The following is a 20,225-nucleotide window of genomic DNA, read 5'->3' on the forward strand; positions in this document are numbered from 1 at the left end:
TGGCCCCGGTAAAATTTAACATAAGAAATTGAAATTATATATTTTACGCCCTGATTGAAACTATGAAAGGCTTCCCGTATTCACTGTGGCCAAATCCGTGACTTAAGAATAAATAATTCTTCAGAGGAAATTAGATACCTTCCTTTCCTATCTTCCTGATGGATTAATTTTACCAGGTTATGCCGGAAACAGCCTCATTGATACGTTTTATATTATCTGGCGACACCGGTGATTGTTATTAATAACAAGGCTAGCCAAATATTTAGCATATTCGTACTCTAATCGATCATTTTCTATTTTTACGAAACCATGTCCCTTTGTATATTGGTCGAGAAAGAGTTCACTTAATATTCAGGAAATCTTCGAGAATTCAATTTCGAATAGTTAAGCCTATATGTGTGGTTGTGGAGCTAATTATCTTTGTTAGAACCAGTATCACTGTACTCCGAAGTTCTTCCATATGATGGTTTTTTTTTCATAAATTCTGGGCTTTGCCAAGGAATGGAATCTTAATCTGAATTAAAAGTTGAATTAGATACTCATATATGAAATAGCTGCAATTGTTTTCTTACTTTCATTATTGACAATCAAACCCGATTTTATGTCTTCGATTAATAGTGGAAATTTAAAATTTCACTTCAATTTCCATGCATCAAACTGTTTTGTGTTGCACTACTAACAGTTGTTGGCAATTTAAGGAAAATCGTGAAATATCTCCAACACCTAAAATGCTTCACATTACTTTTTATCAAATTTTCGGAACTTCATCTAGCCAACAATGGCTATTTCACGCCACAGAAGGCGGACTCGAGACAATAGAAAACTTTTGACCGTGGGATAACAATAACACATCCTAGGTTTTACGAGCACTTACGAATACGACTTATTTTTACCAAATAAATAAGGTTACCGAAGTTAACGCTTTCATTGACCTGTTCCTTCGATAGATGCGTCATGGATACTGCTGTCATATAAGAAGCTCAAGAGCGCGAAAACAACAAACTTAATTTAATTAAAACCTACTCACTTTCTCATTATGGTACGGCACAGATACATCAATATGACTGTATTTTTAAAAACAGGCGCTTGCACATTCACAAACATTTTTCGATAGCAATCGTACCTTTTGCGTAAAATACTGATCGGCCTTCGTCTCCTTGCTTCGTTACTGGTTTTTATAAGTACAGACGTGCTGACGAGCCACAGTTGCGTTTTATACGTCCATAACTTCTCATTAACTATTCATTCGGGTTGCGCGCTAGCGATAAAAATATATCCGTCAGTTGTTTGTTTGTTTTTCAGCACTTGGTGACTGCTATGGAGACGGGCGTGGGAGCTCCGCAGGAGAGCGATTCCGATCCTTCGGAGGCCCGTCTCCCGCCACTCAGCCACTTGAGCTCCACGTCCTTGTGTCACAAAAACGAGTTCATCTCCCAAAGACCTGCGAAGAGAAACAAAGAATAGACTGAAGTCAGTTCTCATAATGGATTGCATAAAATTAATGAGACATATTTTATGCACAATCAGCACCAGGGAGCTCCTAACACTATCCTGTAAGTAAAGTCTGAATCACACGATCACTTTTTTTTCGTCGCGAAAGTAATCACTATCGCGATCACTTTTCCCGTCGCGAAAAGCGATCGCTCTGGTGATCATCTTTCTGAATCACATGGTCACTCCCGCCGTCGCTTTCGCATAATTTCCGATATCACAGCTCGTTGTCATAGGACCCGCATCACGAAAAATATAGCGTGTTTGTTTATCTATGTCGTTCCCACAATTGTCAAACGTTGCACTGCAATCGCTCCATACGGGCATGCGTTCCGATTGGTTTATATGGGGTTTTAGTGACGGTTTTAGCGACGGAAAAAGCGACCGGACTAGTGATGAAAAATAGCGATGGGAATCCTCATCGCGATCGCGAACGCGAAAAACAATTGCCGGCGACGATCATTTCGCCTAGTGATCGCGATAGTGATCACTTTCGCTATCCATTAAGTAAAATGGATTAAAGTTAAAAATTTCTCTGAGCTCTAGAAGGGGGGGGGGGGTGTATCCCTTAACCCCCCCCCCTCGCTGCGCCACTGATCAGCACAAGTTTCAGGTCCCTTCCATCACTGCATAGATTGCGTTATTCGGCGTTTTCATCGCAAGTGGAAAGTGCACCCAACAAAATGTTTGCGTTGCCTTAGCTAAGTAGCTAAGGAGATGCGATCCCATGTTTTTAAGACAAAAAATGTTTATAACTGTCTCTCCCACCACCTCTTGAAGAATTGTTTCTCCAGAAACATCCTGCATGTTAAATGACCATTAATTAAAGCGTACGTTTCCTAATTTTGTAATTATGTCATAATAGTCTGGTTATATTTGCCTTAATCATTAAATCTTATGAAGTATACTAATTTTGCATTCCTACACTGGAAAGGAAAAATGGTGTGAATCCTAAAAGATTAGAAAATAGTGGAAAATCTAGTAAATGAGACAAAAGTTATCGACAGAGGCATATCATATTTTGTGGGTGGCTTACAACTACGCTACAGTTTTATACTTAGCCATTTAGCTTAGCTTAGTCATGCACAGATTATGAATAAGCCACCTAACCCTCCATTTGACGCCTATTTTCTTAAGAGTAACCGTTAACTTAACCTTGAACTTTTCATCAAATAGATTTTCACAATCCAAGACGAACAAATACAATTCCACCCCAGGACAAAAAGTACCAGAGAGTTATTTCGAAAAATTCCTCAAATACCTTGTGATCGTGTGGGAAAAAGCCCGAGAGGAACACGTTCGTGTAATTAGTTACCAGCATTAATTCCGTGATTAATTATAATAATTAATGCCGTGTGTGAATCTCATTGAGAACATGGGACGAAGGATATTGACAGAGGCCTATCATATGTTGTTGGTTGCCAACGATATACAAAGATGACAGGTTACAAAGCAGTCGCCTATCCCTACAATCTACGCGTAATTTAGTTTAGTGATCGTTAACTTTACCTTTTTTTCCATTTATCCTACATAGTGGCACATTGAAAGCATAGGATTTATATTACATTTCAAGTTAAACTTCATAGACAAAAAAAAGAAAAACATGGCACAATATGTTTTAGGAACTGAGAAACCAAAATATGAAAATTTAATATAATTTGTACATCTTGTATGAAGTTCTTACTGATAGTAAAATTGGACATTGAACATATTGCATTGAATTTTGTGCTCTTTTTTGAAACTGAACTCAGTGGAAATATTGCATTGTCCAATTTTACTAATAATTTGTACATTTCAGATTATTTAAAGAAATTTTAAGATTACAATTTCACTAATTAACCATTCTTTCACCTTTCTTTTAATTTCGGCCAAAGATTTTAGTTTACATAGAGCCTTTGGCAAACAATAAAAGGCAGGATGGTCAACATACTTCAGCAACCTTTTACCACACATGTTATTGCAAAGATACGTTTTCCACAAAGGACTGTTACTTTTTTCCATAAAATTTGTATTACTACATTGAATTTTGTGCTCTTTTTTTAAATAGTTCTCTATAATTATGAGACAATTCTGCATTTTATTCACAGGTAACATATTACATTTAGTACACAGTGATTTAAGGTCAGTATTACAACAATAGTTGAAACCATCTGTATCAATTAACTTCAGTATTCTCTTTTCATTCGTTAAAGTTGTATTTAATAAAGCATTTGTTGCCATTCCCCGGAAAGTGATGACATATCTTCATATACTCTCCACCATTGCAAAAATAATCATTAATTTTATGCCAATAGGTACTATGTCTTATAATAGAAATATTTGATATGCTACAATTCGTATTTTTTAAATTGATTTTTTCAATGTGGAGGGGAAATTTGAAATGATCATCAATTATTACACCAAGGTAAGTATATTTTTGTACCTGATCCAGTAACACTCCATCAATTTATTTTTCACGATCAAAGACGAAAAATTACACTTGCATTCACTTTGAGGATTAAAAAAAAATTACCAGAGAGTTCTTTCGGAAAATTCCTCAAGTACCTTGTGAGCGTGCGTGAAAAGGACCGACAGGAACACGTTCGTGTCATTAATGCCGCACATGAATCCCATTAGGACCCAGGGACAGAGGCAATCGACAGATGCAGTCAGCCATTTGCTCCAGAATACATGAGAAGGGCCTCGTCGCAGGAATTCGTGCTTTCGCGTTCATTAGCGTTCGAGTGGATTCATTGCGCTTCGAGTCACTCCCGTGGGGCGGATAGAATTAACGGAGACATGTTCCTCCCCAACGCCGGACGTGAATGATTTTAGTATTCGAAGGAGGCTGATCTATGTACGGGAAGATACAAGCATGGCGGTACAAACTGTTCCAGGGATCTGATCCAGTCTTCCTGTCAATGACTGATTCGCAGCGACTGTGAAATGGCGCTCCATGGATCTTATCGATGACGGTGAGTGAATTATCTCAAATGGTGCGATAAGCAAGAGTCGGTATTTTAAGTACCGTCGCATAGTCTGCGAGGGATAGGTCAAGAGGAGGGTCGGACTCGATAACGGGACACACTTTCTGTGTTGACCTGAGAACCATAGATCTCTACCCCAATGCTGGCTACTTTTCAATACTTTTGTGTTATTCCTTAACAACCAACCTTTCGATGAGAGGAATAGGCGTTCGGTATCATTTTAAAGAATTAATTTTGCTTTTTTCTTGAATTTTAATTTCTCTTTGAGACAATTACTTAATTTTCCTCGACAAGGGTTCCACGGATTATGTTAATTGCGCATACTCTTTGATTTTTCTTTTATTCTTCTACAAATTTATTTGATTACAATTCTTATTTAACAATGATTTCCTATTATTGCATTATTATTGTATTTAGCAATGGATTTTAGTTCACACACTTGCTAGTCATTTTATTCATCATAAAAGGACGCATGTTACTGTGATGAATCATAGATGAGCTGCTTTTGTTTAAAACTATTTTGTAAAACGTAACGCCGAGCATTGCCTATTTTCATTGAATGGCAACCCATACAAAAGATAGTATCATCTTGTGTGCCTATTGTCACTGATTATCTAAGTATCTAGTGTGTAATTTTTGGGTAGTGAAATACATATCTTTATTATTATTATTGTTTTCATTTGCTTATTTAGAGGTTAGTGTCATTTTTTTAAAATATTGAAACTAATGATTTTCAAAAGACGGATGGGGTAATATAACGCCCGAAGCCAAAATAAAAGGATTTCACGCGGATTTCAAAGGATATTACCCAGATAGCAATGCAAGCTGGAATCAAGCTTGATTCAAGCTTGACTGATCAAGGCTGCAAGCTTGCAGCAACCTGGAAAAAACAAGCCTGTTAGCTTGATTCAAGCTTGAATCAAGCTAACTAGTCTCCACCAGTCAAGGTTGTTGCAAGCTTGAAAAAACAAGCCTGAATCAAGGGTATGACACCTTCCCACATAGCAATGCAAGCTGGTAATAAAAGGTGGCATAACACTGTGTGCTCTTGCTAGCCACAGGTGAGTGAGTTAGTGTTATATATGAGTGGTGAGTTGTAAGTGAGTTTTGTGAGTGACTGAGCTTTCTGACCAGAAAATATTTCAACCTTGACACGACAAGGGAAAATCAAGTTTGGCAGCTTGACATAGGCTGGACTCAGGCTTGAAAAATTCAACCTTGACATGGCAAGGAAAAATCAAGCTTGACATAAGCTAACATGCTATGTGGGTACGCCCATAGCTCGCAAAGTGTTAAAACAAAGGGGGGGAGGGCGTCAGTATCGGTAAACGGAAGGGAATGCCCGCCCATACTCGGATAATGAATTTGGGTGGGAAGAAAATGATTTTTCTTTAAAAAGTAATAATTATTGGGATAGCGCCAAATTAATCTGTCTGTCCAACAACTTCTGGAACAGGCATGCTAAGGAGGCTTTTAAGATCAGGCTTAAGACTATTTTTTTAAATGGAGACACGGGATATAAACTTAGCAATGCTTGGAATCCTATTTGAAAGAAAACGAAAGAACTTCTTCTTTTTACCCGAATTGCCTAGATGTTTCCGGCCAATGAGGAGCAAATTGATTGCTGTGGCTGTTTATAGTTACATCCAACGTTGGTAAAGGTAACGAGAAAAAGTATCTGGGATCCATTACATTTACTCAGGGGCGCAGCCAGGAATTAACAATAGGGGTGTATGAGGCGAAATTAATACTGGAGGATCTGGGGAGTATGGAATATCCGCAAGGGTAAGCGGGAGGCGCGGGGGCCCTCCCTCAGAAAACTTCTAGGATAAATAGTTCAATATGGAGAGTTTTACGGCTAGGTATGCGAATAGTTTGATATTTTGTTTATGAGTCATCCGTCCCCTTCATATTAGCTAATAAATTTGTCGCATTAAAATATTTTTATTAAATAAATTTCTCTGTGCTCTGGGGAGGAGTTTTATCCTCCAAAACCCCCCTCTCTGCGTCACTGCAGTTACTTAGTACAAAAAGTAATCAAATACTTATACAGAATACTGATTTTAGGAGTAATCAGTAAAATTAAGTATAATTACACCTGGTCAGATTTTCTATTCTAGAGTGCTTAAAAGTCTTCTCATCAATTTTTATTATATATTTATAGAAAGTAATCAAGAATGAAGACAGAAGTTAAGTACCATTTACGCGGACTTAATTATATCGGGCCACTTTTATCTTAAGGCTATCCATTATTGCTGATTAAGCCAAGCAACTCACTCCGTGTTCCAATCTGAGAGTTAGTTTACACAGGTGAGGGTATAACTATTTAGTTGGTTCGTCGTCACACGCTGTGCCCGACCTTCATATTACTCGTCTGACGTGGGTGCTATCGAGTCCCCCCCTAATTGATGCCTTGAATCAAGAGCATGATCATCACAAGTCATCCTCAAGTTCCAAAGATTATTAAAATTCATACCACGGATCGGGTACAGCCGCTGTTGGGCCGATCTAAATGCTATCTAGGTCATCTGCTTAGCGGTGGAATCCGCCGCAAATATTCTCCAGACATCGCTGCACATGATGCGTCCGCCGTGGATGCATGCCGTAATGGTGTCGCAGATAATTAGTACCCCAACGTCAATCATAAACCGAGAGAGGAAAATTTATGATTGAAATAGGACCTGGTGCTTTCCCGACAAATGATATTCAAGAAATCCTCTCGGGATTTCAACCGAGTTTCCAATTTCACAGCGTTTTGGCTCCCTTTTCAGGCATCGTCTTCGTAATAGAATGTTATTGCTGCGGAAGAGAGTGATTTCGTTGCCGTATAAATTTCCGTACTTTTATTTATCAAATCAGTTATATTATTTAAACCGTGGTTGGTTATAGTATATATTGATTGATGACCATTTATTTCCGTAATTTAAATATACCGCGACCAACCACGGTGATAACTTTACGGAGTCATCCGCAAGGTTGTGCAAAAAATCCACAGAGAAAAAAAACCATTTGACTTGATTCTTCCTGGATTTCCGGTCGATAGTTTTAGCCAGTTAAGCGACCGAGGTGTCATACATGGAAATTTGTGGACTGCACCTGACAAGATGGTATGGACTGCTGAGCATATTAAGCGACTAGCAGTACAAGTCGTGCGCACAGCGCCATTGCGGGAGCGCCAAAAAGCCCAAAATTTGAACGCTTAGAGGTGTTCGCTCTTGACTGATTTAAATATAGCGGGACTAGCCACGGTGATAACTTTACGGAATCACCCGCAATGAACAACTTGTGCGAAAATTCTTATTTCTTGTGCGAAAAATTTTATTTCCGTACCTAGCTGTAAAATCTGACGCCTGCATTGCCCAAAATTTGAGATTAATTAGCTACTAAACACATCTTGAAAAGTAAGCATTTACCTCTACCTGTTTCTACACCTAGTCTACAAAAAGTGCATATCGTAGGACACATTTCATTGTCACTTCGTAAATTTAACCTATTTGCGGTGGTCCTTCACAGACCCATTTGTTATCTTGGTTCATCACTTTTTCCTATTTTTGGCTTTTAAAGGCTCCTCCAATAATTAACAATAATGTCGAAGAACAAATTCTTTCTGCAAATGAAATCTCATTCCAAACGGGTATTCAGTGAACCTGAACGTGAATGAATTGTGAATTTTAGGCAAGTGAGCGAAGACCTCCTTGGCTTATTCGTTGTCACTTACCTCCATTTATAAACATAACGAAAATAATTGTGCATGAACAAATACATCACACATTCACGAGCACAAACAGGCATGGTAACCTTTTATGTGAGGGGGTGAGAAACTAAGGGGTACAAGTATTTTTTTCTAAATTGTGTTAGGTACAGTTAGTTGCTAGAAAAAATATACAAAATCTTCGTTGCCAAGGGATACGAGTCAATCTCTGTTCTGCGCTGACAGGGAGTGGAAAATCAAGTGAACTATTATATATACATAGTTGATCTTGTTTTTTTTCTTTATCTAACTTCTATACCTAACTCTGTTTGGAAAAAAGAAATCACTTATAGCCATTAACTTAGCACTCAATCGGATAGAATTACCCCTTCGCCCCACGCCAGTTATATCTTAAGCATTTTCTTTGCAAATGTTAGAGTAACGTGACCCGTAGTAAGGTAATCGTAATAAGGTAAATAAATCATGTTACTGATTTAATATATGTGTCTATACAACTTATTTGAAAAAGGTATGAATAAATAGAAGTAAAGGCAAAAAGAAGCATGTGTTAACAAAAATAGGAGACGAAAAAGTTTTTAATTTAAAAAATGATGTCTAGCACAAATATAAAAGTCGACTGTTCACAGGAATACGCGCTAGCAAAATAGATAGAAAGTGGTTTCAGCTAATTTATAGCCACCGTGATTTTTATAACATAAAATTTATCGTCATCTCGTCAAAGTGCCTTGATATTTCCCGATATTTACCCCATACAGGCACACACTATGGCTTCAGCAGACCGTTACATCATATAATAGCCTTATAAACTCCTTTAAATCGGCTTCTTTTGGCTGGAGTGCTTATAACTAGTCTCACGCCTTCCAAAAACTCTCGTTGGCAGTGATCGGATTTTTCTTCGATCAAAAGAATTAAATGGCAAAATCACGAGACAGGTCAGTGAACATATTTTGGCGCTGTTGAAAAGCACGTTAAAAAGTAATCTCACGGAGTTTTGGGTAGATATTGAGAGCATATTTAACCGCATCGCCATGCATTCTACCCGTAATGCGGTACGCAACGTACCGAGAGCAATTTGGTTTCATTAACATCGCTCCAGCTCCGCCATAGCAAGGCCGTGGAGCGAGCTGCACGTGGAAACTATATTTGAAAGACTCCACGGCCTTGGAGTAAAAATTTCTATTTTATTTTGAATTTATATTTTATTTATTTTTATCAAAGGCACTTGATGCCTGTTAATCAAAGGAAAATTGAAACTCATTCATGCATTCAGTCTGAATTATCTTGAAAGACTGCATGACTTTTTTGATATTTATAAAATATTTGAATAGTTATTGTGCCCCGAAAGGAGAGATTTCTGCGAAAAAATTAGCTGCATATATTTCCTATCATCAATATTGATGAAGAACATTACTTGCTCACAGGGTTTCCCTCGCTATTCATAGATAAGCTTTATTTTTCTTGTTGATGAGAATTTCCCGCGCGAAGGTTTCATGTCCAGAGGAATCCTGACCACAAAGTAAATATAGTGTAGGGAGCGGCGCACAGTGGGCCGATATCGAAAAAAGCTGGCCAAAAACGATTTTTTTCTCCTTTAATTTTGGTAAAAACGATGATACTGTCCAGTGATGGAAAAATCATTGAACACATTGATGAAAGCATTTTATTTCTTAGTCAATATATTTAGAGCAGTAGACGCCTGTCAAGTTAGCATAAAATTATCTCAAAAAAAGTTTTCCCGGATCTGAAGTATTTTGCTACAGTTGCATTTTGTTTTAAAATACCTGAATTTAAAGCAATAATAAAATGAAAAGTTTTAGAATCCGTTGTAGTGAAAATTTTTATTCTATTGATATTTTTTACCAAACAATTAAAATGTCCTATTTTTCACAAATTTTCAACGTAGTGTAGGCTCTATCTTCAAGTGGTCAGAAGTCATGCGACAAATTGGGCGGGTGCGGCATTCAACGTGGTTGTATAAATTGTAGCCTGTGGATTGGGTGGCCAAATATTCAATTCAATATGACAATGTTTTTCACATTGCCACGCCAAGATTTTTACACTACATTATAAAACAAAGCGTCAAATTTAATTCTTAAAAAAAATCCGCTCGCACCGTTTAAGTACCCGTTGTTTAGAGCTGACTTAAAGTCGCTTTACAGAAAACATCAGCAAATAATCCGTGCACAGCAATTTACGTGAGATTACAATACCGTGTTCCAATAGAGGCGTTCATTGAAAAAATTAACGCTGAAGTTAGTGTACTTAGGGCGAAAATTAGTATGAGGCATGAAATGCGTGAAATTCAACAAAAATATTATATCAAGTCGAAAATCTTTGAAGCACACGCACACACCAGGTCATAAGAGTCAAAAATAATTAAGTTGAAAGTAATAGAGTTAAAGGTTATAAGTTTCCTATGCGAGGCTTATAAACATAAGTTAGTCATATTTAAAAACTGTTTTCAGCCTAAAAGTGTAACAAATGTTGATAAAATTATACTTTAGCAATAAATAATGAGGCCAAACATTTTACCGGGCCCAATATGTTTCTTTAGTAAGGCCGGTACAGCTTCATTGCACGCCTTCATATGTATCAGCCGTACTACCACCGAGTATAAGGTGGAGAAAAATTATGAAAAATTATATTATATTATCGTGAAATTTTAACTTTTGATAGCTGATATCAGTAGGAATCCAAATTACTAATAATGTTTGGGTCGAAAACTCACCATTTTGAAACTACAGAAACTTCGTGGAAAATACTCAAATTGCCACATAAAATTCTCCCACCTTGCAAGTAAAAATTGTCACTTTGTTGGTGTGCGGGAAGGGGAGAGATTCACCGCAGGAACCAAACCCCAGCCTCTCAACCGGAATAGCCCACAATCACACTCACACTTAGAACAAACAATCGAAACAAGATCCATTGCGAGGGCTAAAGGGACCTCAACTAACGCTTTTTGTTTCACAAAAAACCGGGAATCTTCACAGGGAAGGCCTGCTAAGGATAACTAGTGGTTTGTGGATACATATGCACTCAATTAGCAGTCTAACACATACATTCACTTACGGGAGAAAATGGCTCCAAGGAGAGCGTGGTCATGGATCGTCAAAGGGACGAGGAACCAGACGTATACGTAATTCGGCTACAAGGTAGCCCTCTTCAGCGTGCTGAAGGAAAGAGAAAACCACTTCCAACAAAAGGGTGAAAGTCATTTTTACTTGCAAGGTGGACGAGCAGTGGGAGAATTTGATACGGCCATTTGAGTATCTTCCTTTTCTGCATCTTCGAGGCCGTAGAGATCAATCCCCCAAACCCCCCATTTTGCATGCAGAAACTTCGATTCGAAAAGTGCTTCGATTAGCCAAGAGTTTGCCGTGTTGTCAGATGATCAAAACAACTCGTTACTTCGAATGCTTTGCCTGCCGGAGATCGTGATATATCCAAGGCAACCGGCAACAGAGCAAAGTCGCGGCCAATCGGAGCGTTTGGCTCAAAGTTTTTGCAGTTAAAAAACGGTAGGTTTACGAATGCAATTTGGCAAAGATTAATAAAGAAAATTACACAAAAAAGAGAAAGAAATTGAAAAAAATAATAAAATATTAAAAAATAATTATATCAAAAAATTTAATTATAAAAAATAAACAAAAAATATTTATATAATGTAATGACATCATTAATGATATATCAATGTAATGGCTACAAAAAAGTCTATATTTCTGTAATAAAATATTTTAGTTATAAGTTTCTATTTCTTACGAACAACATAATACACCCACCACAGAGCACGTGCGCCATTTTTAATTGATCATTGTAAACTGGCTGGTTGGGGTGAGCCAAGGCTCACCGGTGCAGCTTTAAATCGCACCTTGGGAGCGAGCAGGAGGTGACTATAATATGAACATCATCAGAAATTTTGGTTCGCAATGGCATCAGCTGTCCAGGGTTAAAATTTCGGGACATTATTTTTTTATCCACCCTTAATACTCTGTGGTACCACATTTTTTGTGGTCGTGAAGCTCACCAAAAGTCGAAAAACCTCTCTCGGTACCTCCCGGAAACTGTAAATTTAAGTGTGTACACAAATGTACCCCAAAGTGGATTGGAGTTCGGGACTAGATTACGGTTAGAAAACCAGTTTGTTCGCGGGTCAACTTACTTTTGGATGTGGTGGATGGGTCCCTGTTGACGGTGAAGGTTGCCCCGGCGACGTCCCTTCCCGCCATGCAGCAGACAGGGGTTCCCTCGTAGAGGACGCACACGGCCCGCGAGCAGCTCGAACGCCTCCCCGGCCGCTCCTCTCGGTTCAGCCGCTCCCGTTCGTCTCCGCAGTGCGAAGCCGTCAGTCGCCGCCGCTCCCCGTTGCATCCACCGCTGACGGCACCGCCGTTGGCCCAGCACCCGCCGCCCGCCACCTCTGCCGCGTCGTCCCGCGGCCGGTCGATCAGTAGGGTCACCTTAATAGAAGGAACAAGAAATGATACATGCCATTGACGGGCAAAATTATAAAGCGGTGTCTTTCACGCTTTCCGAGTTTACCCCGAGTTGTTTCCTGAACTGAAGATACTGTCGTAAGTCGCCATGACTCTCTCTCCTCGTCGTCCAGGGATTGGTAGGGAACGCCGCACAGAAAAAAGGGAAGAACTCATGTCGGGAACAGTCAAAATTTATTCTTACTGCAGTAGCGTGCCAAAGTCGACTGCCTAAAGGAGCCGTCGCCTTCTCTATTCAGCATTTCCGCTATTCGATCTGGTACACGAGAGGAACCCATTCACAATCTTGCCTTAAGGCAAGGTTACATTAACACGTACGGGTTAATGTCTAAATGTATGAACGCGTGAATGAACACGAAAATGCACCGTGTAACCACCCAAATTGTGCGAATGCATGAACGGAAAATAGAACCTGTTCTAATTTGGTTCATGCATTCGTACATGTTCCGTTCCGGTCCACAAAAATCATTCACGCAAACGTACATTAACTTGTACGTGTTAATGTACCGTGTAACCAGGCCTTTATGCGCTGTAGGGAGTTGGATGGTTGGATACGTGGGAACGAAAAGGAAGAAGTGCTCAGTTTGGATGGAAACGGAAATGAGGCAAGGAAGACGACAGCCGCCTCTTACACTGGCAAAATTACCGGTGAAACTGTCGCCGTGAAACTTAAAATAATGCGGTGACAACCCGAAAACCATGACCATCTATACTTTGACCCTGATATTTTCGGGTTTCCACTGCATCGTTTCCTAGCCTGAGGATGCTGGCGGGATTACCGGCGAATCTGTCGCCATTACACATAAAGCGGCGCGGTGAAAACCCGGAAAACACGGAATCAACTGCTTTTCGCCACGAGAGTTTCCGGGTTTTCACCGCATTGTTTCCTGACCTGAAGATTCCGGCAGGATTGCCGGTGAAACTATCGCCATCAAACATAAAAAAACGCGGAGGAAACCAGGAAAATATCTCAGTACCTAATATTCGCAGCAAAATTCTTCCCAAGAATTTTTAAGCGGGGGTCAAAGGGGAGAAAATAAAATTAGCAGGGATGATATGACTTATTGAAAAATAAAAATGGTGAATGCTATAAATTTCGTGACATTTTTAATACTAAGTTCTAATAATGGCTAATAGATCATACAAGAGGATATGATGAATGAAACTATATGGAGAAAAGTTGATGTAAAAATTTGAATTTGTTATAAATTTATCAAATTGCTCAAATTTCATGTGGCGTAACGTTGTCAAAAACTTCCCAGATTTAAACGTTAGTCCTGAAACAAGGAACTCTACCGCTTCATCTGCCGCTGAGCAATTGAGGGATAAACTTCACAAAGACAAGAGCATAATGGACGAGACAACAATTATATCCTACGTGCATAAAAAATTCATTTAACCAGTCTAAGAAGCTTAGGTATTTCAAATTCTATAGGGTTTTCAATTCGAAATAAGTATTTCTCTAATAATATGCAACAACTACAATTCCCCAGAACGAACCTTTAAGATACAAGATAACAAGTTTAACGGCTTGTGGCAGCACCAAAAGACTTTGTTGAACATCTCTGTCAGAGCACGAGCGATGTTACTCCGACGAAAGCCAATTCAAGAAAGCGAACCGGCACGCACCTTGGCTAATTTGCAGGTGATTGGAGTGGAAATTTACACTAGGATGGGAGGTGGTTTAGGGGAAGAGGTGTCTGGCTTCGCACTCCCGGCGGAAGGATGAAGTAACATGCGGCCCCAGACACCGGTCAGCCCAAACAGTCCAATTTTACTTGCAGCCCCCGGGTTGACAGGAAACTCCAGAAGAGTACTCATAGCCCAAGCATGGTTGGGACAAACCAACCTTGTCCGGGATTTCCAAAGCCCAAGTATTCCTCCGCAGGACTGCTTTTTAAGTGTTGATCTCTTGGTTTGGCAGGGAACCGAAGGCGGAGAACGAGGCATTAGGAATCCAATACATTAAGAAACCGAGGCATTAGGGACCCGAAACATTAGAGGCATGAGCATTAGCGTCTCCAATCTTTTGAGTCGAAGGCCTTTACGCGACATTCCTTAGTGCGAAAATTCGTAGCGAGAAAGACCCTTGGCGTGACAGTACCACGGTAAGTCCGAAGTGGGTATGGAGGAAAATTTATGGGTGGCTATTTATGAAATTCAGAGAAGGGGGTGGTACCTAAAAAAGCCAAAATATGACACATGACGCAAAAACGCATTCGCTTCAATTCGGCAGCATAGCCTTAACAAGACCTTATAAACCGTTGCATGTATTACACAAAGACTAGAGTATTCGTTCTGTAATCAAATGGTAACGATTTGCCAAAATTGGTCGGCATCGGCGACCCAGGGGGCAATCACTTGGTTTTCTTTTGGTGGAATGACCCATGCACTCAATAAATATGTTAAACGAGTAAGAGTGAGAGCCTCTGGAGACTCTGAGGATGAGCACAAGGCTTAGATTGCTTGAGTAATTGAGAATATATCTTGGATACCTTTCAGAGCGACACGATGAGACACGATGTCTCAGATCATATGAATAAAATAAGAGAGATAGATTGTAGAACAGACAGATTCAGAATGTCTTTTTTTCCACGATCAATAAGAGATTATTACGGCAGAGATAGAACTCATAAATAGATTGCATGACTCGTTGTGTAGCCTACTAACCTATGTAAAACTTAATGCATGTTTCTTAATTTTATTATTATTTCTAACAGCATATGGTAGTGTAATTTTTTAGTATACGTGACGCTTTTTGGACCGTGTGGTGTGCATGTGGGAGTCCCATTCATGCTGCATGCTGGTGATTGATCACCCCCTGCCAAACACCCTAGAGGGGGCTCGCAGGGTATTATGTAGATGTAGATGATGAACAGCATATTAGAACACAACTACATTTCCTGGTTCTAGAGAAACGATCAATGAAGAGAGATACTTTGCGGAACTGATGGGTATGGGAATTCGTTTTTCCCCAGAACAATTAGGGACTTGAATAAATCCATGTGTTTTACATATGTGTAGGTATTAATGGTAATGATCACAGTCTCTACCTGGTGGGTGTCAGGCTCACTCAGGAACTCTCCCGAGTGGTACCGGAAGTGCACGTGGTGCAGGCGGCTGGCGCGGGAGGACGGCGAACCAGGACGGTGCTTCCGGTACCGGCGATGCTTCCCGCGGAGGATTTCCGCCACCATCCTGCCATTGTACATTCGGAAGGTGGGGGAATAGAAAAAAATTCGTAAAATTAGTGGAAGCCGATATAATATCAATAATATCAAGGGAGCTAAATAGGGAAGGTTCCAATACATGCCGTTGTACCTTGATTTTTGTTTCTACTCTGGGTGCATTTTCATTGGTTTACAGTAATGGCCGCAGCGCGGCGTTGATTTGTTCTCAAAGTTAACTATACATTTTATTAATTATAAAATATATTTCTTCAGGTGGAGGACTATAAATACAATGATTCAGTTCGCCAAAATTTTGAACACTTACTTTGGACCTTATTATCTAAAGAACCACATCAGTTGGTAAAGGGGACATGTATAGTTGCTAAGGGTCTACCTATTGTATAAATAAACTCTTTTGATTAGAAATTATAAAAAAATGAAGGATGAGTTACGAAAAATGCCATATGAGGTTCGAATTTGCTAATTTTCTGATATAGATCGATGTAAGTCACAGGCGGGATCATAACTAAGGGGGGGGGGGGGGGAGGGGTTAAAAGGGCTATAGTCGCCTCAGAAAATTTTTCCCTTGTAGCATGCGACACATCTGCTGAGATACCACTTGCCCATGGCCACTTATTCTCTGACACTCAATTTTTTGAATTAGCTACATTCAGAATGTCTGCCAATTACCAACGATGAATTTCTTTTTCAGTCTTTCAAGAAACAACGAATAGCTTGTTTAGTGAAATGTAACTATAGGCAACCCAAATACCATCCAAGCACCCCATCACGGGGAATTTCAGGGGCTACGTGCCGGGTCACAGGCGAAGGAAGGTCTACCTATTATCCTAAAGTTGGATAATTTTCAACGATTTTCAGGTCCTTTCAGGAGTTTCAGCACAAGTTTCAACACTACCCTCTCATATATCAGACTGAAATTATATATTATTCGTCGTGATTTCTCAGTCTACGAAAATAAACTAGAAAAGATTACTCGAATTAGGTCATTTTGTAATACAAAAACAGAGGAAATGATGGAGCTCTTTGGTTGGTCGCTTCCTTTCCAAAAAAGAAGAAAATTGGCGAGATGATGACCTATTCGAATATTCTCACATATGTTGCAAAACAATCAAAACCATAACGATCGCAGAAGTTGGCAATTATATCCGGACTTAAAATTTGCTGCAAGAATTGAAATGGTTAAATCATTAACAATCCATCCATTAATATGAAACAGCTGAGGTCATTTGCGCCACGTGGGATGGGTAGGTAAGGAAGGGTGGAGAGAAACCCGGCGTCGGCATTAGACTGCTCAAAACGAAAGGCTCCAAGGGGACCACGGCTTAATGTCCCATACGGCGGACGGAATGCTGTACTTGAAGTACCCTTACACGAACCACCCAAGCAGGGATCGGGAAATGTCTGAAAAATATCCAGCACCGTCCGGATTTGAACCCCGACCCAAAGGGTGGGAAGCCAGCACTTCACCACTATCATCAAATACTCCACCCCGATTCCCGATTTCAGCACATCTTTCATTAGTGAAGATGTCAACCAATTCATTAGTAAGACCAGCAAAGGGTCAAAACAGCCACCTGTGGAACACTACGGATGACTTTGACCTTCACAGTCTGATCTGAAGGGATCCTTGACCTTTACTCGCCATATTTTAACCATTACAAGAACTCGCTCCTTCTCATATGCATCGAACGTGCTTTTGAATTAGTTGAATATCTTGTGCTCGGCGTTAATTGTGGCATAATTTGCATGTAGCCACCTTGAGTGTTTTTTTATTTGAATTCACATCTCCGAAAACAAAACTTTGCCGATTGCCGAGGCGATTGAAAAGTCAGATCCTGAAATCTTTATTTTCTTCAACATCAATTTGCATTCGGGGAAAGGACACATAATCTTCGATGGATACGAAAGAGCTGATGAAGGGACTGTTACGTAAAAATTTTAAGAAAAAGGTAGTGAAGAGTCTCAGGCCCGCAGCTAAGAATTAAAGCTAGAAAAAGAAGCAGCTAAAAATTAAAGGTTTTAGAAGCAACTAATACTGGTGCCTGGGGGGTATGGAATACTGGGGCAAAACGATCGTCTTCGTCATATCGTCAGGAGCAAAAAAAAAACTTTTCACGTTTACGCGGCAGTATTCGAAATATTTCACGTAAACGTTTAGCTTCAACGGTCGAAAGAGTGGAGATGAACACGCGAAAAACTATGAGAACGGCGAAAAGGTCGTATTCTTCACCTCGTCACGGGCAAAATATTTGATTGGTGGAGTTCATTAATTTTTTTACATAGAGAAAGAAATCTTCGCATTGCAGATAGATTAAAAAAATTAAATTATACCCATTATTTGATATTTTAAACGGCCGAAGTATAGATTCCAATTTCCGAGGTGTAGAAAATTACATGAAAATCGAAGTTACATATCGATGGCTAAGTTCTAACGACACTTATCAAAAATTCGGCAGGTTTGAGACGGGTATCTTTAACAAAGTGTAATAGCGTTAAAAAATAAAACAAAAGCAACAAACAACTGTTTGCTTGGAAATTAATGCTTCTTTTTTAGTTTATTCACTTTTGGTTTTTAATTTCAGGCGATAAGTAAAGAAAATTAAACGGTTTTTTGCTCACCTGAAAAGCTGCTATTTTTGAGATAGGTGCTGTTAGAACTTAGCCATCGATATGCTATGTGGAAAAAATATTTCCTCTAGGGAATTGTTGATAGTGTTCCACTTACTTAAAATAAACCTCAAAAACGAAAAACGCCATTTTTGTAGTGTGCATTGCCGCGAGGCCTATGGAGCTTCGGAAAAATTTCATACAAATGCTTAAAGTTCAGGGTTTTACCTTTTTTTTGCGTCGATAGTAGGTGAAATTGCCATGGGCATAAAAGAACCATGATAGCGTATTGGTCTGCGCATTTTCCCGGAAAGTCAGAGGCCTGCGATTCGATTCATGGACCAGGGTAATTTATTCCATTGATCAATTATGTGAACTTCACCTATGCTCACGCGGCAGGATTAAATTCTCCCATCAAAGTCGGATGTTTAAAATTCTGGGCGCATATGTTTCGTTCGAAATTAAGCTAATAGTCCTCTAATTATCGCAATTCATTCCCTTTCTCTTTTGAAAATAGGGCTGAGGAGACTAAAACGGTGTTCACGAAATCTTTGAACTTCATTCACACCTAATTCTAATGAACCAATTTAAATAAAAATTAATCCTCATTCTTCCCCGTATTCCTAATTAATGGGACTGGGATTTCGTCTTGAAACAGCGAAATTTAATGGAAATGTTGGATTGTTAACCGTCGGCGTAGAATAATTTCAAAATAAAAAAAAAATCTCCAACGAGAAATAATTTAAATTAAATTATTTGCTAATAATGGGCTACAATATGCGTGCAGCTGTTATTTGCCTTTGTTTACGGGACACCAGAACGTATGCAAAGATTTTTCTTTGTCTTTTTTTTTGGTATACTTTGATAGTGAAATTGTTGTTTCGGCAAACACCAACAAATGCAAATTCAAAGTGGATTCCGGGATTGCCTTTCATTCATTTTGAACCATGTTTCCCCTTGACTCCTGAAAAACATCGGCGTTTCCAAACACCTGCGAAAACACAGCGGTTGTAAGCGGAAAAATTATATTTCTTTTTCATGGCCTTCAGATTCAATGGGTTGTTCAAAGAAAAAAAGTTTTACTATGGAGTCTAGCTTCCACGGTGAACACATTCCTCCATCTCGACCGGTCATTTTGATGACGGTTTATTCACTGAAATCTTATGACATCATCTTGCAATATTCAGAGTAAGTAAAGTACACCCTGTCCAAAATTTGCCTGTTTTCCAAAAAAACATCAGGGAAAATTAAAGTTTAACACGTTGCATAGAGGGATATTTAAATGTAAAGAAATCCCGTACCTAGGTAGAGGTGTTAAGATTGAAAACAGTTGCTAATTTGGGCGAACTGCCTTTGGTTTAAACATGGTTTAAAGGCTAATGTTTAGAATATAACTTTACTCAATCAGTCATTACGATACGTTTACTAATTACGAGTAGCGAACACCAACTGAAAACGCACTACCAAATTCCCATGGTATGCTTTAAAATTGTTAAAGTTGACGCGCTTAAATGATGAAAACCCACGCCACGCTGCGTGGGCATTGGAATATTTTCTTCGCGGATGCTCACCCAACATTTGTATTGTTCGGCTTAAGGGCGTGAGATGCATAACAATGCAGGAAATCTTCGGTTTTATATTAGATCAGTTCTAGAACCTAATGTGCACCATCAAATGGCGATAAAAATACCGAGCTTTATATTTATTAAAGTATGGTCTCTCCGTCATTCGGGTTTTCGCCGCGTCGTTTGTCTTGGAGTGACAA

At 39.3% G+C, this 20,225-nt stretch overlaps 1 protein-coding gene across 1 annotated transcript in view; it reads right to left on the reverse strand.

Annotated features, from left to right (window-relative positions):
- Positions 1 to 484: 484 nt before the first annotated feature.
- The window catches only part of LOC124161426 (melanopsin-like), a 31,870-nt gene continuing 12,129 nt past the window's right edge, over positions 485 to 20,225 (reverse strand). The window contains exons 5-7 of the mRNA XM_046537742.1: positions 15,716 to 15,860; positions 12,329 to 12,626; positions 485 to 1,441 (exon numbers count right to left, since the gene is read on the reverse strand). Coding sequence (XP_046393698.1) covers positions 1,413 to 1,441; positions 12,329 to 12,626; positions 15,716 to 15,860 — 472 coding nt within the window. The 3' untranslated portion in view covers positions 485 to 1,412. The remainder of the gene's footprint in view (positions 1,442 to 12,328; positions 12,627 to 15,715; positions 15,861 to 20,225) is intronic.

This window comes from Ischnura elegans, chromosome 6 (genome assembly GCF_921293095.1).
Source record: "Ischnura elegans chromosome 6, ioIscEleg1.1, whole genome shotgun sequence".
Taxonomy (NCBI): Eukaryota; Metazoa; Arthropoda; class Insecta; order Odonata; family Coenagrionidae; genus Ischnura; species Ischnura elegans.